Source organism: Hirundo rustica, chromosome 2 (genome assembly GCF_015227805.2).
Source record: "Hirundo rustica isolate bHirRus1 chromosome 2, bHirRus1.pri.v3, whole genome shotgun sequence".
Lineage (NCBI taxonomy): Eukaryota > Metazoa > Chordata > Aves > Passeriformes > Hirundinidae > Hirundo > Hirundo rustica.
This window is the reverse complement of record NC_053451.1, coordinates 49,301,562-49,327,771: the sequence shown is the minus strand read 5'-3', so window position 1 is coordinate 49,327,771 and position 26,210 is coordinate 49,301,562. Positions and strand designations below refer to the sequence as shown.

The window sequence follows — 26,210 nt, the reverse complement described above, 5'->3', positions numbered from 1 at the left end:
TATCAGCTTCTCAAAAACCAGTCCAAAATATCAAGTCTTGATAACTTCTTGAACTCCAGAGGGCCAGACTCAAGCCACCAATTACGTTTTTTAGATGCAAGAATGAAAACAGGTTTTCATTTTGGCAGAAAAGAAGCAGTATAATTTTAATGTAAGAATTTTATTCTGTATTTAATAATTCATAGATGTGCACTGGGAAAGAAATCCACCCAACCCAATACAGGAAATTCATGTGAGATAATTTTTCACGGAAGTTATTCAGAATGAAATTTTTTTGGCCAAAATAATTCATCAATCTAAATCACCTATCCCTTCTGCTCATTACTTTAAAATAATTTTGTTGTGTCTCAGAAAAAATAATAATAAATTATCAAGTAATATTTTTTATAAAGCCAAATTACTTATTACTTCCTAAAGTACCATGGAAACGCCACTGATCTGAGAATCTTTACTTTTACTTTTTTACTGTAGGGTAAAGTTCCTCACTCCCTTCCCGACAACTAATCCTATGTCCACAACACTGTATTGGTTCTGTGATTCCTTCAAAACTGAACAGTACACTTGCTTTTAGTAATATTATATGACAACAGTAAATCTAACTATCAGCTTTCTGAAAATTAGTTCCAACCAACTCCTTAAAAACAGATAAATTGCTAAAAGCAATAAAACACTGACCTCAGCAGAGGTCTGAATTAAGACTCCTAATGCAGAAACAGATTTCAGGACAGAAATGCAATGTATCAGTGATATAAAGAAGGGTGTGTATCATGCGAAACTCAATTTAATAATGGAAAATCTGAGCTGCACATTCTTGCTGCTCTTTCTGTGTCAGAATTATTTATTAATTTCTTTTAAGGTTGAGGAATGATTGCCCTCATTTAAGCTAGCTCTGGATCCCTGAAGGGAGAATCAGGAAGTTATTAGCCCCATTAATTTTAAAATACTACATTAAAAAAATTGCCTTACGTTAGATAACTTTCTCACTATCATGAAAAGTTGCCTAATAATAAATTGCATGCATCCCTAGGGTAGTTCACGTGGAATTAATATTAACGGGAACTGTTCACATTTGCCACTTCATTACTTTTATCAAAACCTGACAGTATCATACAGTGTTCTTCTTTTGCTTCATTACCTGTGTAAAGATATTCAGGTAAGTACGCTGGTTGTACTGTCAGAGTCTTGGTCTCATTCACCTCTCTGGTCTGAAGAAGCACAGATGCAATGGCTTGATAGTTGTTGTTGCAAGACAATGCAATCAAAAGGTGAAGCAGTAACTTTTTACTGTGCTCAAAGACCTCTGGGCGGTAATGGTCAAGACCTAAAAAGAAAAGGTTGCAGCAATCTCTGAATATGAAGTAATAATAAGCAAGTTCACATTCCAGAGATAGCGAAAATTCCAAGGTAGTTCATGACAACAGGGCAAATAAACAAAAGATGTAGTATTTCCAGACATAGTTACCAGTGCTGTTACTTAAATGTATGTGTATATTTAGTTTAGAGACTGAGGTCCCACACAGGAGGGACAAAGAATGAGTGGCAATACAGCTGAATGCATTCTGTCTCACTGCAGTTAATTTGACAGGTCTGGAAAACCTTTAAAGATGAGGTATTCCTAATGGTGGCTGTAATTACATTGCTTACCACAGCACCTGGCTTTCTAGCACAGACATCAGGTTTAGAATGAGTGCAAACTGTAAGAGGCAGGTACTGATTTATTAAAAAAAAAGGGAACTGACAGACAAATCCCTTGAAAAAGAACTTCAACTACCAGTGAGCAGCAGAAGAAATCCTAACTCAGGATACAGAGCTCAAACTGAAGGTCTAGCATGAAAAGGCTCTGGTTTGGTTTAGACTACTGCTGTCTGTAAGATTTTAAAACAGCCGGAATAGTTCACCAATTACAAATACGAAGGAAACAGATATTTCTGCACTCTGTTTTAGTATTCTCATTTTGATTCTCTTTCAATACTTTGCAGTATTTAAACATACTTTCTTCTGTTTAAGAGTAGTTTAAATGGTGAAAAATTTAACTTTTTTCAACTCCTCTTTTCTCAGGATATATTCCTCTTCAAAAAAGCAGCTACTTCGTTACTCTTTGTGGCAACAGCCACCAGATCTTTCAAGTCAGGTGTTTTCTAATACACTCTAGTCATGCTGGTTCTTGTTTGGCCTGCAATAATGAAGCTGCTCATACTGCTATAGTCTGAACATGGTGCCTTTGGCTCCTAAGGGCAATCCTTTGGAGGTCCTGTGACCACTTGGTCTTATCTCCCAACAGCCTCCTCCAAAAGAACTGTGGCCATCCTGCCTGCCTCTATTTCAGCTTCTTAAGGTTTCTGCTCCTGTTCGCCTTTCTCCATCTATTTCCACCGGCCAGGAGATAATGAACCTATCCTACATTGTTTTAACATACATCTGAAAGGATATAAAAAGGTCTTTTAGTTGGAAATAAATTATATATTGGCAACAGTTGTAGCTGAAATCCTATTAAACCCCAGGGTTGTATGGAAGTATTGGCACAGGTCTGCTAACTAGGAAGTGAACACAGTTCAGTCTTTGTGCTTGTCCAGTGCTGGTCTCTCCTTTAACCTGTAATAGCGCCAAGGAGGGTAAGCTTCTGTGACACGGACACACTTCCATGGGAAAGGAATCTAGCTGTTCAACTCATTTCACGCTGGTTGCAAAAGAGATTTTAAACAGCAGTGATTTTCATGCACCAGAGATAGGCAAGTTCAAACCAGCAGTCTGCCTGCCTGCTTCACCAACAGTACTACAAACCATCCAATAGCCTATTAAACACACAGACATTGCAAAATTCTTTCATTTTAATATTTTCTCCTTCCAATAAAGGAAATGATACCAGCTCTCCAGCTAGCCAACATACTAGTTTCTATTCTGCTTTTCAGTCAGATGCATCTGCCTGCTCACATTCCAACAGGACAGCAATACTTAATTGAAACCTTATTGCACAAACAAATAACTGAAGATATTTTTCTAAGGGATTACTAGCATCATAACTCTGTTTCTGCGTATGTTTATTTGGATGGCTCCCTCATGGCTCCTTAAAGCTGTTTTAACTGAAGTGGTCACACTGCTCTGTACAACTCCTTCTTAAGTTCTTCATTTATTCTTGTGAAAATTATAAGTGTAAGCACCAGTTTTCTCATACTTATTATAAATCATAGTAAAGATGTTGTTTGATCAGTTAATGGTTAATGATTTGAGCCATAAAATTGCTCAGGTCTCTTTCAGCTCTCCATTACACTTAAGAGAGTTCACAGAAATAGACAAAAAAATGAGAAAGTTATTATGGGCAGCCACAAAATAAGTTTTAAGTGAATATATAGTGAAATACCATATTGAAACCGACACTGGAAGTGCCATCCAACACAGTCGTGGTTTGTTAGTCCTGCGTTTCATTAGAAGTTTGTGAAATCAATGCACTGATATAGAAAACCCTATTGCATCAAAAAAATTTAAGCAGAACAGTTGATAACAGAGTAGCAGTAAAGAAGAACAAGTGTCTTCTTCAACATATACTTAATTTTACTGTGCTGTAACATCTCAATTTAATCTCTTTTTGCCTGCTGACCAGCAGATTCTTCCCCGACTGACCGTGAATACTTAGCGCTAACTCTGGTGACTGAATGAGAAGTGAACTGTGATCTCAGCTACGATGAATTTATTTCACAACTGTCTGTGTTTATTTGTCAACACTATTTATCAATCATGGAAGCTGGGGAACATAATGCTTTAGAATGCTAAATACCCTTGTGTGCTAAAAAAATCAGGCCGCTCACTTTTCGTAATGTTGAATGGCAGGACAAAGAAGGAAAAAGCCTCCAGATGAGCTGTGCCACAGTCAGGAACAGACAGCAGTGGGGGAAAAGCAGTGCCTCAGTGCTCAGGTACATAAGGGAACACACTGATGATAAAGTATTCCATCAGCAGTGAAATTAATGAAGCTTTGCTTTCCAGTGATCTGTGTCCTGCCTCCACCACCTCTGCAGTACAGCTATCCTGGCTCCCTTACAGACTATTTTTGCAAAGACAAGAGACAGCACAGGTGTGTGTGTAGTCCACGTCTAAGGTATGTGTAGTCTGTCATCACTAACCAAGCTGGACAAAGGCACGAGTTTCACCTCCTCTTCTTGCAGGGGCCATGCCACACATTTTTATAGAGATATTTTAGGAAGTCATGCATCTTCAAATTTCTACACACCTCTCAAATTTGAGTGAAATTGGCCAAAATATTCAAAAACTTCAAAGTTTTGAGGCTAATTTACAGACTGCAACTGCCTTGGGCTTTTTATCTTAGGGTGGAGGGAGGAAATCACAAAACATGTAAGAAACACAGTTCTATAGCTTCAGCAAAACTGAAGTAAAAGGAGGGAGTACATTTATTGTACATTCTTGTTCTGTTGGTCTTACCTAAGAAGAGAGCGTGTAGCAGTAAAGGGAGGTGAAGAGCCCAATCTTCTCTCACACTGTGATCCACTACCATCTCAGTCATGAAGATAACAGCAATATTGCACCTGGAAGTTCAACCACAGCATCAGTTTCAAACCTCTTGGAAAAGGCAAAGTACAAAGAGGACGCCTATTTCTGAAGAAATACAGAGTCTGTAATTTTTCAGATTTGTAGCATTTCTCCTCAATACAATTAATGCTGAGGCAATTTAGTTACAGTATCAAGCAAACAAGTACCCATTACTGAAAAAAACCCTATTACTGTCAATACAAATTATGTGAAAAGGAAATTTCAAAATATGCATGGCCTAGTCAGAATAAAAGATCAAAGTGCTATGAATAACAAACATGGAGGCCTGGGAAAAAGAAAATTTGCTTTTCTGTTTCAGTTGTTTCATCAGTCTTATTCTTATCAATGATGTCCTACATTGTAAATAGGCTTTCTGGTAGAAATCTGATAGAATTATGAGCTTTCACTGCATGTTGATTTTTGCACTGGAAAACAGCAGAAATTGATTTTCAGCATGATTTTCAGATGTTCTGAATGGTGGGACAGTTGGATTGGTGTTTGTCAGCTACTAAGAGGAAGCATCTCACTGTCTGAAATGTCAGAATGAGAAACTGCTCACCTATGAAGGGGTCCTCGGGGTGTGATGGTTTCTGGGAGATAGTCCACAAGTGGTGCCCAGCATCCTCCATTGTAAGGCATGGGCAGGGGATGCGGCTGTTTGGTTTCAACAATATTCAATAACCAGCTTGTATATGGAGAAACAGGGTCATCTGCACGGAAAAGCATTCAAAAAGAGCGCATAAAACTCAAGTCTGGTTACCTATTTTTGCGAAATACTGAAATAGATTTTACGCTAACACATGAGTTCAGCTGTTTGGAACAATGTGATAAGATGCCATGGAGGTCTGCAAATTCCTGTGTTCAATAACAAGTGATGCATTTTTAATCCCTCTTTCATGCTGCTGGAAATTAAAGAGATTCCAGGGAGACAGCACTGAATGGTAGGAGCGGCAGCTGAATCCCTGCTGTCACTTAGTAGCTTTGGATCCAGATCACAAAGCACCAAGCAACAGACTTTCTCTTCAAAAACGAGGGAAAAGTTCAGCCAACAAAGCTGCTGTCAGAAGCCATCTGCTGCAAGGAGCTGAGTACCAGTGACACATTCCTGCAGCTCCTCACCAGTGCCCTGCTGAGTGATGCTACAAAGGCAGAAGTTAAATGTCCTGAATTAGCAAGGAGGCATAACGAATGCAAAAAACATCTTCAGGGTAATTTTCTTTCAACAGGGATGAATTGTACCTTGAATTTCTCAAAGATGTATTTAATTTTGCTTTAGTGTGACAGCTGCTGTCTGTTAATGAGTGTTAGGGTTTTTTCTTCCACCTGTTTATCCGCAATGATGTAGGTCAAGTAAGTTATTTTCCACCACTTTCTGTCTTCTCAGCTGCACAGTTTTATTCATCTCTCCTGTATTTTGTTCCCTCTAATTCCTCTCGTTTTTCTCACTGTTCAGTTTTTATTTCTGAGGTCTGGCAGTCTGTGGCACACTGCTGTGGAAAGTTATCCTTTCTAGGTCTGATTTTGATATACATTCAAACATCGCCCTTGGTGAATTTTAAATGAGTGCTATTTTTTGTTCTGTTCCTTCTTTTTGTGTTTTCATTTGTTTGTTTGCTTGTTTGTTTTGTTTTGTTTTGGTTTTGTTACGCTTTTGTATTTTAGGTAAGCTTGAAACTCTCAGTATTTTTCTTTTTTTTTTTTTTTTTTTTTTAAACAGCATGTATCTGATGCTTGTCAGCTTTCCCACGGGAAACAAAACTGTTTTGATGCCTACAAAAGTATCAGAGCTGGATTTTTCGAATGCACATCACTTCTTAGTTTTAGAAAAACATCTTCAGAGTTCCAGATCTTCAGGTGGCTTTCAATGCAGTAGCTGCTTCTCCAATTATTTCTAAAATGCCAACTTTATAACTCCCATTCTTAAGTGCTGGGCTTTTAAGGAACTCTTTATATCTTTATGATTTAGACCTCTACTTAGATTCACTGGAGGATGATTGATTAGGTACAGATAAAGAAGAATAAAATTACTTAATAATGTAGCAAAGTATGGCACTTTCACATATTCTTCTTCTAAGAATTAACCAGATAATGTCTGCCAGGTGCTTTTCACAGAAAAAGCAATGCACAGGAACTACTTATTTCTACCAATATAAATGTTTCACAGAAAAGTGCTTCATGAAGTTCACACCAAGACCTAGATCCTCACTTCTGTTTTCACAGGTTTATGTGCAGACTGAGAAAAAAAGGAAAAGCAGCGCCTTGAAGGTAAACATATAATCCTTGCCTGTGCAGAAGAGTTTGTGTGCTGCAGAGTTGTGCCCCCCATTTACATCCTCAGCAAAGTTAAAGCAGGCTGGAAAGAGGGGAGAAGCCATACCACCAAACCCTTTGCAGCCTGGGCTGCCTGTCTGAGGGAGTAAGCTGTGCTTTCTTAATGGAAGTTGCATTATGTTTCTTGTAGAATGACAAGAGGTATAAAAATTCCTTTCTCTTATTAGAATTCTATATAAATGTCAGTAGCTAAGTAAAACACATTTTCCTTCATTTATATATTTGCTAAAGGAACCCCTGTGAGAAGCACACTTTGCATAAATATTCACGGTACTACAAAGCTTGCAGGAAAAAACATTTGAGCACTGGCTGGATGAGACATTCCAAAAGAGCAAAGAAAATTTCAGTATTTTTTAACCTTTTATCACTCTAAGCTCTTGTCAAAACCAGATATTTATGAAGGGTGTTCTGGTAACATAAACACCGTTCTGTCTTGAAAGATAGTTCATACAGATCAGACTAGAACCAACACTTTAATTAACAACTGGTGAAGAATTTTAAGTGCTGCATCACCAGAAAGCCATAAAAAAATCCAAGACAAGTATACTAAACCCTACTGAGTTTAAGATGTTGCACACTTTGTTACGTTTTTAAACACAGGAGTTTGTACATACACAATATTTTGTCAATACTGTGGTTCATAATTATGAATAATAGTTGTTAGTGTAATTAAATTATACTATTGTATTATATTTTACAGTCTTTGCATATTTTACAGATGAGTATTGCCAAAAATTACTTGGATAAAAAAATATATAAAATCTTTTACTTTTTATGTTAAAATATTGTTCCAAAATGGTGTCTGTAATTCTAAACCAAGACATTATGGCTGATAGCACTTGACCTGGCTTTAATAAGCCAGTGATGAAAGTCAATAATAAGATCTTGCCTTTTTTACATCTCAGTTAGGGCCTAGCCAAAATCTGTAAATTGAATTCTCTCCAAAAATGAAGTCAAACCATCCAACTCCCCAGTTTTACACTACTGTTCAATAGTTAACTGGCTTTCTTTGGAACCTCTGCTGAGCTCCAGTGTCCATTTACAGCCCATTTGGCAGAAATACATAAAGATCAAGAAGCATGCTCAGGAGCCCCATCTCCTCTCTAACACACGTTTGCACCGTGCAGCCAGAAACTGAGTGCATCGAGCAGATAAAAGCTAATGAGGAGATAAGATCTCATATTTGGAAACTCCTGAGCCTCTTTTCATGCTCATATAACAGCACTTATCTGGAGCGATATACTGCCAAATGGCACAACTCAAAGTACTTGCTCTAACGCTCTTACAAGTCTTTTGCCTCGCCATGTATGAAAAGCCCAATGTGTTACTCTCTGGAGGATTCTCTGCTGCTGCTTTCTGTGAAGTTCTCTGGCCTTCAAATGGGTTTGACTGAATCCAGATTAAACAAAGTAAATTAATGAAACGAGGTAAAATCAAGGTAAAATAAGGATGCTCCCTGTGTGGCGATGCTACATTACTGTTTATACAGAACTCAAACAGAGAGGCTCCCCTGGTCATTACAATGTCCTCCTCTACAACCAAAACACCAGAAATGTTATCAAATAGAATATAACTTACTTTTGTCATCATCGTAAGATCCTCCAGAGCTATTACTGTACCTCGATTCTAGTCGGGTATGTGCTCTGATGACATTACTGAACCTTAAAATACAAGAAAAATAAAAAACCTTCATTAAAAATACAGACTGACATTAAACATGTGGACTTTGTTTGCCCTAAAAAAAAAAAAAAATCCTTAAGCATTCACTTTTACACAGGAGTAGACAGCAAATTAATGTAATGCTGATTCTTTCCACAAAACATTTTTGCAGCCAAATTTTTAGAAGTTCTAACAGTGTGCTCCTGTGTCACAAGCTTTTGAAATTTAGCAAAGGGAAATCTCATGCTGCAAATGTGTGATTTTTTTGAAGAAGAAACTGCTAAGGATGAACTTAGACGTCAACTGTTCACAGCTAGTATTTGTCACAGATCATGTTCATGGGTAAAATCCTGCCAAATTGATAAAGCACTCAAAGCACGGTGCTAATAATGCCAAGGTGGTGTGTTCAGTCCCCATATGGGCCATCCACTTCAGAGCTGGACTCCCTGATCCTTGTGGGTCTCTTCCAGCTCAAAATACTTTGTGATTCTGTGACTGACTGGATAGTCCAAAGCCAAGCCTGCACAGGTACCGAGCATGAAAGCCTACAGCAGATCACCCTTCAAGAGGAGAATCCAGCAAATGCCAGAGCAGACCTCATAGAAAAGTTAAGGGATATGAGAGCCAGAGCAAACTGCTCACGGCTGTCCTCAAATCTGCCTCAGAGTCATAAGTTGACTTTTCCTGGTGATCTCCTTTGACTTCCTCCACCTTGTGTTCTCAGGGTAATCAGGCCTCAAGTGGAATGAGAGGAGCCATACTGACAGCTCACACAACAGTGATGACCTAAAAACATCACCATTCCTGCAAAGCTAGGAAACTAATTACAAATAACCAGAGGCCAAACAAGACAAGACTGAAGATTTTTTTAGACAAAATTGAAATAAATTTCTTACTAACGTTCACACACCTTAGTGCAAGGTATTTCACTATACATCAACATATTACATTGTTTCTAAAGCATGCGCGTCTCATACGCACGCAATAAATTCCTTGTGCAGGTGACAAAAAGGCATTGTGAGCTATCCATAAAATTCTATCTATGACCCTCATTATTTAATGTGTCCTGGCATATGAAGTCAATATTAATGACCATTCTAAGACTGACACACTGGTTTTGAAGTGCAGATGCACTTACAGCCAGCTTCGATAACATAAATGGCAGCAATGAGTTCAGGCAAATTATTTCCCATTTTCTTCTTTCTGAGGTGTCTTTCAGCAGGATCCTGAATACCAGTATCAGAACTTCGTAATTTTCCTTTCATTTTTATCATAAAGTCTCTGGCACACCTGAATTCTAAAACCCTTTCTGGAGTCACATTTAAAACTTATATAAGACAGGAAATCCTGACTTGAATTACTCTAAGAGACATTTTACTTGGCTGTAAATCAACGGAATAAAAATTTATCTTGAAGCTATACAGCCATAAACATTCATGTAAAGAATAATAAAAATTCAGAGGAAAAAATCGTTTTATTATCCTTTTAAGTACATTTCTAGTGCATTTTGTTGAAAAACATCACTTAGAGTCAAATCTGTTTTACTATCAATTTGAAACTTAGTAGAGAGTGCCATTTTTTACTTCCATTGAAATTAGCAGACATACATAACCAAGCTGACAAAATGCTACTCTTGTTTTTAACATGGAGAGAGCAAGTAATTCCAAAATTCTGAAGTACAGAAAGGTTTGCTCACATAATTATCTCTGTACCTCTAAGCCCTGAATCTTAGGGAAGGAAGGTTGGACTACTGAAGTGATAGCAGTGACTGTCAGTGACTAATGTCATACTAATACACTAACTGACAAATGCTATTATAAATTGTCCAAAGTTCTCTTGCAAAATTAAGAGTGCTTCTGTGAGAGAGCAATCTTTATGTTTGTGCTCTAGGATCTGATGGCCCTTAGGCTTTGCATTTATTCATTTATCATTTTTCAGTATGTACCAGAAGTAGCAGAAATCTAAACTAAACATGTAATTGATAAGTAAGTGTTTTCCATAGCTGTCCTCTATAAAACATTTCATCCAGACAAAGATGTCCATGCAATCACTGATAAACCTGCAAACTAAATTTTACTCACTGCCCATGAGATCAAAGTGTGATCGTATCTGATTTTTAATAAAGATTTCAGCAGTCATTTGATGCACACTCCTATTTTTTTCTTTCACCTTTGTGGATAATTCCAACAAAACCATGACCTACTTAGCAGAATTAATGGAATGTATGTTTAACAGTTGTTCCTTTACAATTAAACAAGAGCCAGGAAATAGAATCATGAGAACAGATTTTTTAATTATACATACTGGGATAATGCCACTTAGGATCAATCTGAGCACCAGAGTTCCTCACAGTACAATGCAGAACTTTGCCCAGCACTTCCCCTTCAGCCTAGGAAAACACAGACATTTTGGAGGAAAACACTCCAAACCACAAACCTTTCATCAGTCTCTTTCACCACTCTGTTCTCCTCTGCATCAGGAAAACTATCTTGTCCAGCTACAACAGTGTTACTGCTGGAGGTGGTTCCTGTAGATGAGATGTGAATAAGAACACTTGTCACATGCAGCAGACAGCATCTGCAAAGCAATAAAAGCCCAGAACTCACATGGGTTTTTAGCAGCTAAAGTCAAAGTGACCATCCTGCAAGTACCGGCACATATGAATGAATGAACACTGTTCTACAAACCAGGACCTGCTTCCATGCCTGGATGCTGTAAAGTTTACATGCTTTGAGGAGCAGATCAACAGAATGATGGTCTTCTACTCCTTAAACTAAGCTCATGCTCAAGAGACACAGTCTGTTGTTTTTGAAGGATTTGGCCAAACATTTACAAGGTTAAATGTGGGGTTGGTTCTTAAATATATTTGACTACTGCAGCTTGGAAAATGGCATTAGGCCTTTCAAAACAGAACTGCCAGACCACTGAGGCTCTCAGTTTTCATGAAACTCTGCTTGATGTATCTGCTACGTTCACCACAACAATGATGATTTCTTGTTCTGAGTAAAACAACCACTAGAGAGTCAAGTTTTCTGAAGAGCGGCAGAATTCTGAACAGCATCAAATATTGGTAATATGCTATTAAAATAGTTAAGATAATTAAGCACATGTTAACAAAGCTTATACATCATTAGGAATTAAAAAGAACTGTAAATGAGATATGCAACAAGGACCTGAAACTTTTTGTACACAGGTCTGAGTGGATGCAAAAGTAAGAGACTGTTTTCTGCAAAGAGATGAAGACTCAAAAGAGCAGGAGAGCATAAAGAAAACACATTCAGATCATACCAGAAGCTGCAGCTGAGGCTTTGTTACTGGCAGCAAAGCGGTAGAATGGAGGATTATCACAGTGCTGGACTATGGGGTTCACTGGGTCAGTTTGCTGCAGCTCAAAAAGAAGTTCTTCCATTGTCTGAATAGTGTTATTGCGACATAGATATATTGCAACCTTCTTTATCTGTGGAAGAAAATAACAGTTGTTAAACTCTGACTAAAGTGAATTTCCAAAGAAATCAGGGAATGTTACACTGCAGTACTGAAATGCTCTAGAATGCAAGTGTTGTTCCTGGACAGACACCACAACCACATATAGTTCATACAGAAATAAAACTCACTTTGACATCAAGATCATTTCCCCAGTAGACTGACTCTGTGATTTAATTACCTCAAAGCTTTTGCACACCATTCACAACAAATTGTTTATATATATATAACTATATAACATACACATCTACAAAACTGTAGCTGTGGCCACAAAGAGTAAGCCAGGCTTTGAGTTGCTACTTATATCTGTAAGCAAAGTAATAGCAAATGGAAGAAAGGCAGAGCAATTATGTATACAGACTTCATGTATCCCGATTTGAAAAATCTGAGAGTATCTTTTATGGAAACTCCGGAAATTTCTATAAATCTTTTAACAAGGTCTCAAACCTGCACTGCAGCAATGAGGACTGTTGAGATACTGAGAACAAATTCGGCTGAATTCTTGAGGTAAAAAACCCTGGTCACTATTAAAAGCAGAGACTCTCTCCAAAACCACTTGATTCATAAACTGCTGTAGCTGGGAGACCGCATGGGGAATATCTCTGTGATTGCCTGCTTGTTTTTAAAGCTGTCCCCAAACCGATGCTTATAGGGGAGCTAATATATTAGAATGAACTGACTGTTGGCCTCACCAAGTATTGCTGCTCTTATACTTCCATTAAAATAACTTACTGCTTCTCTTCCCCTTTATCTTTTTCCCCCTTAGTGAAAATGCACGTATGCCAAGTCTCTTTTACTCTACTGTGCTGAAAATTTCCCAGGGACTTTCCAGAGACAAATCCATCTCCTTCCTGAGGCTCATTCCTGGTTGGGCTCACAGTGCCCCTTTCAGCTTCCCTCACCACTGAAGGGGTCACGTTCCCAACACCGAGTCTTTGCTGAAGAGCTCTCTGAACTGTAAATACCCTAAGAAATCTTTCAGTACATAATGTGAAAGAATGGACAGCTCAGCAACTTGTACTGGGGCACTGGGAAAAAATGCTTAAAGGAAACATAAGACACAAAGCAATTAATTTAGATGATAAAAAGAAAAAATTAAAAAAATGTGAGGCATGCTTTTGGCTTGGACCCACACTGGAGAACAGATGGCTGGAGGCACAAAGCAGCTGGTGACTGCCTCGGGGCACAGGGGGCTCCTAAAGGAGATGGGTAAACTGGCAGTCTTGCAGCTCTGTGGTCTTTTAAGCCCAGGTGACCTGGAGGACTGCTGATAAACCGTCCAAATGATCTTTATTTGCTAACTCGTATCTGTTATCTACGTGATAATGGAAGACACATGTTCATGGTATCAGCAGTCTTGTGTAGTTAAGAGAGTTAGGTAGGATTTCTTATCTGTAAACTCCAGGGCACTAGCAAAACACTGAGCAGATGCATGTGATAAGACCCATGTATTTTCCTTCCCCAGACAAAGCTATCAGTGAAGGAGTGACTCATAAGCACAGTCAGGCTTCCTAGAGAAGCTAAAAACTTTCTCAGATTTTGCAAAAGCTCAGAATCAGACTTTTAACTCAACATTACAAAACACAGACTAACTGGGTGGTAGAAAACATGGGAACCTTGTAAGCTGCTGCTGCCACCGGCCACGAGAAGCCTGGGAGGGAGACCAGAACAGTCCCACAAGCAAAATAGGAGATGCTGAGCAGATGAAGCTGGAGATGTCAGAACAGATTGTTCTCTTTGTGATGTAAGAGGACTGTACTGTCCTGGAAGAGGACAGGACTGTGAAACCCAAGGCTTTGAGGCAAAAAAAAGAATTTGTAGCAAGAAGTGCACTGGGTGGAGGGGGTTTCAGGAAAGGCTGCTCAGAGCTGTGGGACGGCAACAGTCATGGGAAAAGGAGGTGCCTTCTGAAAGCTTTGGCTTGGCAAGTATCCGGATGGGGGATAAGGTACATGAGGGGCTCCTGGGCAAGAGGTGACAGGGTTATCAGGCTTCTCCAGTCAGGCTACATTACGAGACAGACATCTACTCAGCACACTGACTATGCCTTCCTCTCAGAAAACTGCCCCTGCTCCTTTTGTAAGCTGTCAGAAATGAGGGTAACAGCCCTCTAACACCTGTTAGATTACCACTTGCTCTCTGCTAACATAGATGGAGACCACCTTTGGGCCTAATCCCAAATCTGGCACAGATTGCAGGATGAGGTAGGTTGGAAAGAAGCTGGGAGGTCTCTCATCCTGCTCAAAGCATGATGAGCACTGGGAAAGGCTCTGAAACTATTGAGGGAAAGATCTTATTTCAGAATAACCCCTTTGTCTTCCTCTCATATAAACCTTGAGTTTGTTCTTACACCAATTCTACTTTCAATCTTTTCTACTTTTGACTAGCTAGGCATATATATACATTGATTTGAGAATACAGAACAGCAAACCTTACACATGAAAGGAAACAAACAGGATGCCTGTGGTACAACAATAACATTTTGAAGATTTTTACAGGCTTCTTTATTTTCTTTATTCTAATATGCATAGCAATCATCATATACACTTCAAACTATTATTTCAGCAACAGTAAATGAAGAATGTTTATGAGGTTTTTTAGGTAAATTTTATCACATTAATAGTCATTTCAGACTTCTCAGAGAAATAAATGGAAAGAGGCTAACTAATAAAACAACATATTGTAATTGGGCTGGAAAACTCACTAAATTTAGACTCTGTTTCACTCAGCAACTGAGCAATAAGAAACATGGGAATGGAAGTAGCCTGGTTTTCTCAGACTGCCCTGATTTTATTTTAACTTGAATAATAACAATATCCAGCACAGTTTGAGTTGCACATTACAGCGACTGTTAGATAATTTATGACAGTCATGCAGAGGCAGAAGTTGATATGGTAAGGAGCTTTTAAAGGCTAACTTTCTTCTGTCTCTTGACATGTCCCACAGAAAGCTCTAGTCTGTCAAAGAAGAGGATGTATCATTTTCTGGCAACTTATGGCCAGTCTCTGTTACTGTCCCCATCCACAGACATGCAAAGTTTCTCTCTGCTTGAGAGAAACCCACCTCTCACTTGCCATGGGGTGTGCTCTGCTGGTGCAGGCTGAGATTCGAACTACTCAATTTCTTTTTTTAATTTCAGTTTCCTGGCACTTCTATTCCTGCCATTTAATTTTGTACAGTGTGTTAGGGAGTATGTTGGTATTTCTTGTTTTTGATACAGAAATTAATTTTCTGCAGGTAATAGCTCTTTTCTTCACTACAACCTGTGTAATCAGCAGTAAATACAATGAAGTGCAAAGACTTACATAGGGTAAAAGGATGGTATCACTGCTAACACCACACAAACTAATGAGGAACTGCAGTGTTATCCTAAGGTTGTTACTCCATTTTTCATTGTTGGCCAAAGCATTCCAGACATTTTCCATCTCTGGTCCAGGAATTTCATCTCCATACTGCAAAGAATCATAGGCATACATTCCTTGAAATATGCAGACTTCCAAATGAAAGCATGTTCTTTTAGAACACTTTCTCACACACACAAAAAACAACCCAGTAAAATGATGTAAAAAGTTACAAACCAGTATTTTAAAAAGCTACCTGACAGATTTCAGAACATAAACTCCATTTATAACTATTTTTGTTCTAATCTACGGAAGGACTTAAATCATTAGAGAAAATAAAAGTCTTGAGGACCATAAATTCAAAAAGTAATACTAAAATTAAGCAGGTTTTGTTTGATTGGTACAGATTGTTCCAGTGTATAAATTCTGGTACTGGAGGGAAGAAACCAAAAGTTTTACAGGTTAGTTTCTTTCTTTGATTTTTTTTTTTTTTTTTTTTTTACCTTGGCTGTCATATACATGAGATTATTAAGAACCAGGGAGGTGGCCTCAGGTGAACCCCAGCCATTGCCTTTTAGTCCACTTGTGACCGCTATTTCCCCATCCTTGTCCTTCAGTTCATCTTCTGGAGTGGTAGGGCTTGAGCCAGGGAGGAGCAGTCTGTTGTCTACCAGTTCAATATTATGAAGCCATGGCAGCAGATAGGTAAGCATGATCTGTCTCCCATTTGGATGTGTTGTTGGAAATCGCTGGCTTACCTCTAAAATGGTAAGAGTTGAAAAGGAAAACATATTAATTTATGATGAAAACCCTAGATACACTGTTTAAATCACACTTCTGCCATTTGTTAGACTATCTGATGGTTTTTACCTTGCACACCACAAACATAAAAAACCATGTTCTTGAGTTTCCTGAAGAGAAACATGGAATTAATGTTCAGTAATAGCAAGCAATTGGTCATGTCTTCTGTCTAAAATAACTAACTCAGTCTGGGCATAGAAACAGAAAGTCAGCCCTTGTTACTGCGCCATGCTATGTATTAAGTGATGTGGATGTCAATAAAGAGGAAAAAGGATAATTCAGTTACTAGTGGTTACTCTAGAATTCCAAGAGCTTCTGGAAAATACACAAAAGTATTCTGCAGATGACAAATGCCTCACTGGCCTCCAGGTTTCTAAGCTATAGTTTAAATAATAAGGCACTTACTATACTGAGTTTACAAAAGAACTCACATATATTGGGATCCTACTTTCTGTGGGAATGTCTATAAAATTCATAGCTGGCTGTCAGTTCAGGAATGCTTGTATACAGCACTTTATATAGTTCACAAAAAAAGAACTGGCACTGTAAGGCAAAGGGATTTGGAAAATCTGGGATAAGAACTACAGCTTCCTGCCTAAGTGAACCACATTATCTCTTTACCAGAATTCTTCTGTAAAATCAGTAGAGCAAACATTTCCTATTTTTACTCACTGCCTGGTTTTTAAAAATCATGAAGACACACTCTGTTCTCTCCTCCCTATGATTATAGATGTACAGAAAGGATGTCTCACTTGGACTGTAATATCCTGTATATCTGAGATTTTTTTAAATGACACAGTCATTACAGCAACATGAGCAGACAGTAACAGAGATAATGAACAGCATTTGCTTAATGACAAATGAGCCATCAGAATTTCCCTACACCAGTTATTTATAACTCATGGTATCTTGGGCACTGAGAAATGTCAGGGTGATGTATTGTTCCTTTACCCTCCCTCCAGCCCCTACAGACTGAGTGAAAACAACAGAAAGGGAATTTAAGAGCCAGTAAAAATTCCCATTATTACAGATATTTGCATTCTGCTATTTAAAAACTAGAGCAACACTTAAGATTGATTAAACAAGACAGACACGCCTCAAACCATCATTGTTCCCAGGAATGGCCTCACAGTGGGCATATTCTGAATTGTGCTCCTGCAGGTCTCATTCTTTAACATTTTTCTCAGTAATATATATTTCTGATAAAATTAAAAAATGCCAAGACATGCAGATGTGGCAAACACAAGGTAGAGATCATTCAGAGCGATTTGAATCATTGGTAGAACTGGACACAGGCAATCAATCTGCCCAAAGTTAAAGTCATGTTTATATAAAATGAAGAAATATATCCTCACAAGTATGATCTTTGTAAATCCATGGGTAAGAAGAATCACATGAGTGCCCATCACAGTAGAGTTTGCCAGTGCCATTTTAACTCATTCAGGGCACTTGTAATTTCAAAGTTACCCTAAGATCACGTAAGTGGCACAGAATCCCCAAAGAGGGTTTCTGTACATTGTGTGAATACCTCTAGGAAATATATAGTGGATTCCTAAATCTGATTTGACCTGAACCAGAAGAGAAACAGGTCAAGCTAAATTTATAAACAGAACTGTGGTTCAAAATGGTAGCAGTCTAGCATTTGTACAAAAATGTAAAGGAGATAATAAGTCAAATAAATATAGGTACCTGAAAAAAGTGGAAGGGTAAGTTCAGGATACATCCTTGCTAGTTCATATGAGAGAAGGGCAAGTGAGACACTGTAAAGAGGTGGCAATGGGCCATGTGTCCCATACAAGATACTGCCTGGTCTTTGTTCAGCTACCTTTTTTGAATAAACAAAAAGCTTTGATTCAAGGATCTATAAAAGACACAAGGAAAAAAAAAAAAGGAATGAGACAATAAAAATTAATTAAATCAGGAAATATCAGCATTTGAAGTTTAGCAATCAGATAATGCTCTATATGTTTCAGAATATATGCTCTAAATATGAAAGACACCATAACATTCATTTTTATATAAATATTTGTCTAAGTTTTTATCGCCAGGACAAAACCGATTGTTTAATTTCAAAACAAAACTAATGTGCAAATAACAGTACTTTATAAGAAGTTCACCAAAAAAGTCTCCAAGAACAGGAGGAAAAAATAAGTAGCTGATACATGCCTGCATAAGTTGCATGGAAATTTCATAAATCTCTCTGTTGGTGTCAGATGCCTTGAACAGCACCAAATTTAAAAGCGTCACTATATCAAAAGGATAATTCCTAGAAAAATAAAGAGAAGATTTCTGTGAATGCTGGTGAGGAATGCAGATTATATTAACTCTGATTTACTCTGTAATACAGTCTAAAGAGAATGTCCTCCTTCTTTTTTCTCTTCTACCATCAGAATATGGGAAAGGGAGCTCTTATGAATACACACTGCTTGATCAAAGGGCCATCTGGTGAAGAGGAAGAAAGAAAGGATTATTTATAATTACCTTAGGCTAATGCTTCGGAATGCACTGAGTTACCCACAATGAGAAAGGCAATACCTGTGTCTATGACTGTCAATTCATTTTAATTTATAGCATAAACAGTTTACAGGACAGGCTGACACCCATGAAATAAAATGGGGAGCATGAAAATTTCCAGGCATAAAGAATTTCTTAGGCCAAGCTGCAATTAAAACAGTCCATCTGGACAAAAGACACTATCTCTAACATGGTCATTCTGAGCTATTAGACAATTCTATGAAAAATGTTTTCAAAGACTAAACATGAAGACCCGCTTCAAAAAGTCTGCTATCTATAAAGTCAGCATCAATTGTAAGGTGAAACATATCAAAGTGTGAACGAGAATATTGTTAGAGGAGTAAATCCCACATAACAGTATTTGGATTTGCACTAAACAGGTTTCTGTTTTCTCATGATGATTTGCAAATGCACTGATTGAATTGTGAACCATCAATTTATCACCCTAGACGTCAGCTACAGTGCTCCTGGATGGCTGCAGGATGCCTATTTGGACTTTTTAATATGGCAGATACATGTGTGGCATGGGACAGTCTTGGTAATTCCATATACTAGCTGCAAGCCAAGCTCTCTAATTGCCTCTGTTTTTTCACTGCTTAAAAAATAAACACAAAAAGAAAAGAAATGAAGGGAAGTGGCTTCTTTGTAGAAAGTTGGATGGGCATCATCAATTGCTACTCATTTTACAGGCAGTTTAAGCAGTGGTCTCCTGATACATTTTGATAGATGATAGAGCAAAAACTATTAACAGCTTTCAAATATTAATAAAAATTCTCAGCTTTCTAGAAAGAGGACTTTCCCTTCAAAATAAATCGAGAAGACCATACTCTCAGTTTTTACTGTAAGAATGGAAAAGATTAATTTTTAGGTCACAGTGGCACATGTAACACAATTTGAGGAAAAAAGACTGGTTGAAACTTCTATGGTCCCATGTTCATTAAAATAAAAACACTGTTAACATAACTGAATTTGCAAACACAGAATTCCATTCATATTTTAAAAATCTCCATATAAAGTCTCTAATCTAGTTGTTCCTGTCAAGAACAAAACAGTTTTGCAGGAAAACTAGAAATACGTGACTTATTTTGATTTTCCAAATCCCAATTATTTCTCTATTGAGTTTTCTCTATGCTGATCATATATCTTGCTGAATTATGTTTATGAAGAGTAAATTTTCAAATTTATTTTAATAAGATGCAAATAACTGCATTATTTAATTTCTCTGTAAGTTTTGTCTTTGAAAATGAAAAAAGGGATAGAGTTTTATGAAGGCCTGACAGAAAAGCAATATTTGTATTCATGTTTTCATGTGGCTTGGGCTTGCTCAGCATTAGCAGTAATGATGATACCAGTTGACAAGAAACGAACTAAACAAGTCAAATGAAAGCCAGTTTAGAAAAAGGACATGACTTTCAAGATAATGACATGTCAAAATAATGACTTTCAAGCTACTGACATTGAAAACATTTTTCCTTTTATAAATTAAATTAAAAACAATTCAAAATCTTTTGAAACCAGATTTATTCAAATACATTCATTCAAATAAAACCATTGTAGCTTTTTTGTATCTTTCTGAGCAAAATACCAACAAAATTCCCCAGATTTTAAATATAGCTATAGTAAGAACATCTTCTACCAAGCACATCACTTTGTTTTCAGAATCATGAAAATCAAGTGTTTGAGAAGAGTGTGACCAACAACTCCTAACAATGCAGTGAGCTGAACCTTCAATTTTCTTTACATTTGAAAAGGTAGATTAATAAATTAATTGATACCTGCTTCCACACACAGTTGCAATGGCTTTGAAGCACCCAGAGGCAAGCTGGTATGATCCTGTGTAACATCGATCTATAGCCCAGTTGAAGAGATTGATTTGATCAGGATTCAGTTCTAGCAACAGGACTACAACTTCACAGCCAAGCTGGTGAACCTGAGCAAATGTCAAAACATGATTGAGGGAGTCAGATATGTTCATTCTCTAAAATTCTCAGAGTGACACAAGCAAAACAGTTCAAATTCAAATTCAAATATGCAAGAAGAAATCAGAACATTTGTAATAAATTTATTTTAGGGATAGCACGGTTAGAATGTGACTCAGGTTTCAACGCTCATCACTTGAAAAAATGGTATGTACGAAAACTACAAAAATGAAATAAACTTTCCAAAATTAGGAACAACAACAACAAAAAAACAGAATTTTTTGAAAATCTAAGATAGTTGATAGGTGTTCTTGGGCAACGTCCTTCTACAGCAATTAACAGACTTGCTAACTCGTTTCCTACTTCATGTGAATTTCACAGAGTGACAAACTTTCATGTTTATCCTTCTTTTGACTAACACAGAAGCAAGGCAGACAAAGAAAAATACCTTTTGCAAGACTGAAAATCTGTATATTTAATCCAACTACATCAAGCAATCGACTGACCCTCCCTACAGACTGAATCCCTTAGTCCTGGCACCACCACTGCTACAAACACACCACAACTAAAGCTTGGACTTCGTGATCTTTCAGTACAGGATAGTGCTGGTACACCAAACACTAAGGCCTATTAATATTCTGTCACCGAGTGCAGGTGACTGCTTGTAGAGACTGCATATCATTTGCACATATCTTTATAGTTCTGTCCCTACCAACATTCTAAAATCCCATGTAATTTCTGAAGGATTTTCTCAGCAGCTATTCATTCTTTCTTTAAATTGTTAAACCTTGTGGTTTTTTTCCTTAATCAATTACCATTTCCACAGCTTCTGTCTTCTAGCTGCTTCACATGCATTTATTAAGGTTCTGCTATTTACCTTTCCTTAGCAGAGTTATGTGTGCTGGTAGGAGAGTTTTAGGGAGACCAGCAGCAAAGTGCAAGATACCAAAAGGGAAAGATTGGTGTCTCTCTTCACTTAATATAAATCACCAGTCTACTCCTTAATCAAAGATGCAGTCCAATCAGCTACAAACACAGAATTATGACTGTGTAGGTACAGAGTCGAAGCCCATCTTCACAGAAATGGAAAGTGGCAAGAATAATCCATTACGTACTCTTTAAGAAGAAAAAAATCCACTTTGCAAACTCTTTCCTCACCCAGAACAGTGAGTAATTGTCCACCAGTGTTGCATTTTGGTCAGTACTTACACGTAAGTCTTGACAAGCCAGAATGTTATCAAGCCATTTGTAAAGATACCCATCGGGGGAAAGACCGACATTATCAAACACAGGTCCACAGCAGAGCACAGCTGACATGGCCTAGAAACACATGGAACTCCAGTTACACAAAAACTAACACAACCAACCTTTCTGAATGATTTGAGTCCAGGCTAACAGGACTGCCACTTGCTTTCTGTTTGGAGGGAAGTATGGTGAAAATCCTAACAGCTGACTGATACAATTCAATAATTATTTTGCTACAGATTTTACTAGATTCCAGATCATGACCAAAGAATTTTGGAGAACTATCTTCAAGATACATTTTGTCATTCTACCCAGTCTTCACAAATCAAGCTACAAAACCAGTTAAAATATACTCAGATGTTTCAATAGTATGTTACTGCAAAAATTAAAACTGTCTTACAGCAAGTGGTGCAGCTTATAGAAGTACATAAGCTGTTACTTTCCCAGCTTACTCATGCAGGGGAGCTGCAACTAGTTTTGCCACAGAAGTACATTATTATTGAGCATGTCTCCAGGCAAGTGTGGGAGGCGTTCCTGAGGTGCACATTGGTACAGATTCAGTATCCTGAGGTACTGAATCAGAACTACACCCAATTTCAGTGCCTAAGATCTCCTTGCTGAATCTGCTGAACCATTGATGAATAGCTAAGCAGAATTTCAAAATGCACTCTGGTTTTTAAAATTAGCCTTGAAAAGTGTCGACAAAGAAAAAAAAGATGTAATTTCAGTACTATATTCTATGATACCACTGTACATCTACATATGAGCTTACAAGTTTGCATCAAGTACGCCAATTCAAAATTGTTTGAAATAGAAGGAAATAGACCCCACAACTGCTTTTATTTTCACTGAAAAATTGCTGTTACTGGTTTGTACAACAAAACTGTAGTACCTTTAGTGCACAATACTGGTATCTCGTAATCTGGTGATTTCTATCACTGTAACGGTCCAGTGGGGTGAACATAATGCTGAAAGGTCCTGCCCACTGACTGAATAAGATGAACAGGTGATGCCTCAAGCTCTGCTGAGGGAAGAGAAATCTCCTGTGGTGAACTAAGTGAACAGAAAGAGAAATAGTTGTGATTTATTAATATTAAATACACATTCATGTGGCACAATGATGACATGATCTTCAAATTTCCACAAAAAAGGGAGGGGGTTTTATATGCTCAACATACACTTACTCCAAAGTAACTCAGATCCTTTAAAAAAATCTAACCAAGAGAATAAGATGTGTCTTATTTCTAAGAACCTTCAGTCTCAATTAATGTACAGTTATACAAACATGTACACCTGACTATGGAAAAGCTTTTAAGAATCTAATCATAAAATCAGAGGTTTTCACTGCCTCCTGCATTCCTTTAGGGGCAAATATTTACTTGGCTTTTCCAATTCTTTAAATCTGAGCCTAAACAATACAGGTGTCTTTCTCTAATACAGTAATAGGTAGAGACTATAAATAAAAGAAACTTGGTGGCTCTTTGTTTATGAAAAATATGTGGTATATATTCTGAACAGCTGAATTACCTGAGCAAATGAGGAAAAAGCCTCAGACCTCATCTTCCAGTAATTACATTGAGGCCTTTTAAACAGAGGGATTTTTTGCTTTTTTGCTAATGTAATCATGCTGTATTTCTGAACTGATATTGCAATATATAAAAAGCATGAAATCAACTGGATAAATCTGTGTGATACAACTGGAGTCAGGTAACATGGGATACTGTCTCACACCTTGGCCAAGTTTTTCACTGCATTTAATATCGCATGGTGTCTGCACCTACTTGGATTTTTCAAGGCCTGTCTGAGTTTATGAAGAGTCTGGCAATCAAGTCAGATGGGAGAAAATAAGGCCTTGGCCAAAGAAATCCAGAGTCTCTGGAGGTCACAGACAATTTCTTTGCTAGGCTTTTAAAGAGGTGATTCTTAGACATGACTATTACAAGCTTCATCAAGCTTTATTGGTATTTTTATTTCAATCTTAGTGGGTTTCTGAATACTTTTTTTCCTACATTCCACTTTACATTCATTATATGAAAATTCACAAGCAGTGAAAAAAGCACAGACAAAAAAAAAAAAAACCCACAAAACCAAAAACAAACAAACAAACAAACAAAAACCCAAAAAAACCCCCACAAAACAACCACGCAACAAGAAATTACTTTTCCAATACTATATTAAATGCATAATTTATCTCCATACCTGGAACACACTGAATCAAGTTGGCAATCATTGCACTGAAATGTGCTCTCATATCCTTAAGGATCTCGACTTCTTTATCATTTTCAGCCTCCAGAAGCATGCGAGTCAGATCAACATACTCTAAGAACAAGGCTCCAAGGGCTAGTGTATCTCTTTCTAAGGCTCCATTTGTACTAGCATAAAGGAAAGTTGCACATTAATACAGAATAACAGAGTAGTTGTACTACAGGTTGCTGCAGAAACGCATGCAAATCTCTCCACATCTGATAGACCACACAATTCTTCAAAGAACATACTGACATAATCTCAGTGTGGCAAACACTAAAAATGGTTTCACGTAAAATATCAATATTTATGATGAGTGATAGTCCTACCTGTCACTTATAACACCAGCATCAGCAAGGAGTTCAAAAATTCGCAGCAGCTGCAGTCTTAGTAGATCTCGTCGTTCTCGACGTTTCTTGTTCTTGGAATTTCAAATGACAACCATATTAATATGCATAGTTGTGCACATTAAAAACCAGTAGCTTTAGAAATGCCAGTATCGTAGTGAGATTTAAGAATTCCAGTTCTAGAATTTTCTTCATGAAGGAACCTGAGTACTTTTGGAAACTGCACTATAACATTGTGCTTATAGATGAACAAAGAACTGAATATGACCGATTTTTTGTCTTTTTAAATATTCTTGAAAAAATTGTTAAAAATTGCCTTAGTACTTACAGAAAATGTGGAAATGAAATAATAAAATACTGGATTAAAAAAACCCAACCTAACATCAAGGTTCCTGTCCCAAAACCCCACGCTATCTTCAGGAAACAGGGATGCTCATGTTCATTTAGTGTCACCTAGTTTGGGTGCTGGAGGCACTTAGAGTGCAGAACATATCTCCAGACCCGAGGAAGTGAATATCTTAGTGATTAGCCATTCCTGGACTTGGCAATGCTGCAGCACACCATCGCTCACATTCAAATGAGCTCCTAGCAGACAGCACTCCAGTCCAGTGTTGGCTGAGTTGACTGCAGGGGTTTTGCCCACAGGAATGTACTCCTTGCACAGAACAGGACTGCATGGCTGTTAACTGGCTCATTGTATCTTGTTGCCTTCTAGAAAGCTGTCCCTCCTGTCTTTCCTGGAAAGGTGTGGACGCAATAAGGGCTGTTCTTTGCTGAAAGGCTGAATTGACTGTTTTGTATTCTGTATCTCCCCTGAGCAAGAAAAACACAAGAAGGTAAAAAAGCTGCTGTTGCACTCAAAGGAACAAGAAAAGCTCAGAGAAAATGCAGGTTTTGCTCTTGAAAACTGAGCAACATTGAGATCAAGGGCCGATCTCTTCTAGGACTCTGACTCTGTCCATGGCCAGCAGTACATGTGTGGGAGAACAAAATGATGCTTTTTTGGTATTCTGACTCAGAATCAGCAGAATAGCACATCCCAGCCAAAGGTTTTATTCAAATAGTTATGCCATTTGATTTGTTCTATTCAGAGCCCTGTTTTCCTCCTGTTACACCTTTAAGGCTCCAGGAAGCACATGTAGAGAAAAAAAGCAGTTTTCCTGTAGTGCAGTATTTACCAGACACAGCTGCCTCCTGCAGCAGTGTCAGAGGTGATCTGGCAAGCCCCGTGCCAGCACCTACAGGGCGGATCTTGTGTAATGTCCGTTTTGGTTTATACCTGCAGCTCTTGGCCATGCTGGGAATTCTCTTCCCAGTCATAGCATATGTCCAAGGACACTGTTTCTGGTGTGTTGGCTTCCTGCCTGCTGACATGGAGGCCCGCTGTGCTCTCTACAGCCACAGAGCCCATACAGTCATTCCTGGGTTTCCAGGTGGCACTGCTTGCAGGAAGGCATCCCATTTATTCATATCAGGAAAAGTACAGGAATTAATGTCGCAGTCTTTTGTTTTTGTATTCCTCTGATGACAATGCCATGTGCTAAATTTGCTCTTACTGCATACAGTAAACCTCTGAATTCTAACAGTTCCTTTCCTGAGGGTACATCATCTATGTCACCAGAAAAGGCTTTTCAAGTCTGAGTTGTATTAAACAGTCAGACAAAATGCAGAGGCAAGTGGCTGCCCTAAAGGTGTATTAATCCACTTCTGCCCAGTATCAAAACAAGTGACCTGCAAATCAGTGACTTGATAGGGATGGAAGTCACACAACTGAATTGAGGTGT

At 38.0% G+C, this 26,210-nt stretch overlaps 1 protein-coding gene across 4 annotated transcripts in view; it reads right to left on the bottom strand.

Moving 5' to 3' along the window:
• The window catches only part of FRY (FRY microtubule binding protein), a 183,187-nt gene that overhangs the window by 48,194 nt on the left and 108,783 nt on the right, over nucleotides 1–26,210 (bottom strand). For all 4 annotated transcript variants that reach the window (XM_058419511.1, XM_058419512.1, XM_040056716.1 and 1 more), the window contains 15 exons: nucleotides 24,409–24,500; nucleotides 24,035–24,207; nucleotides 22,728–22,888; nucleotides 21,800–21,910; nucleotides 20,447–20,601; nucleotides 18,324–18,423; nucleotides 17,847–18,018; nucleotides 15,860–16,116; nucleotides 15,321–15,467; nucleotides 11,821–11,989; nucleotides 10,969–11,059; nucleotides 8,452–8,534; nucleotides 5,102–5,252; nucleotides 4,435–4,538; nucleotides 1,136–1,321 (listed from right to left, as the gene is read on the bottom strand). In XM_058419511.1, coding sequence (XP_058275494.1) covers nucleotides 1,136–1,321; nucleotides 4,435–4,538; nucleotides 5,102–5,252; nucleotides 8,452–8,534; nucleotides 10,969–11,059; nucleotides 11,821–11,989; nucleotides 15,321–15,467; nucleotides 15,860–16,116; nucleotides 17,847–18,018; nucleotides 18,324–18,423; nucleotides 20,447–20,601; nucleotides 21,800–21,910; nucleotides 22,728–22,888; nucleotides 24,035–24,207; nucleotides 24,409–24,500 — 2,152 coding nt within the window. The remainder of the gene's footprint in view (nucleotides 1–1,135; nucleotides 1,322–4,434; nucleotides 4,539–5,101; nucleotides 5,253–8,451; nucleotides 8,535–10,968; nucleotides 11,060–11,820; nucleotides 11,990–15,320; nucleotides 15,468–15,859; nucleotides 16,117–17,846; nucleotides 18,019–18,323; nucleotides 18,424–20,446; nucleotides 20,602–21,799; nucleotides 21,911–22,727; nucleotides 22,889–24,034; nucleotides 24,208–24,408; nucleotides 24,501–26,210) is intronic.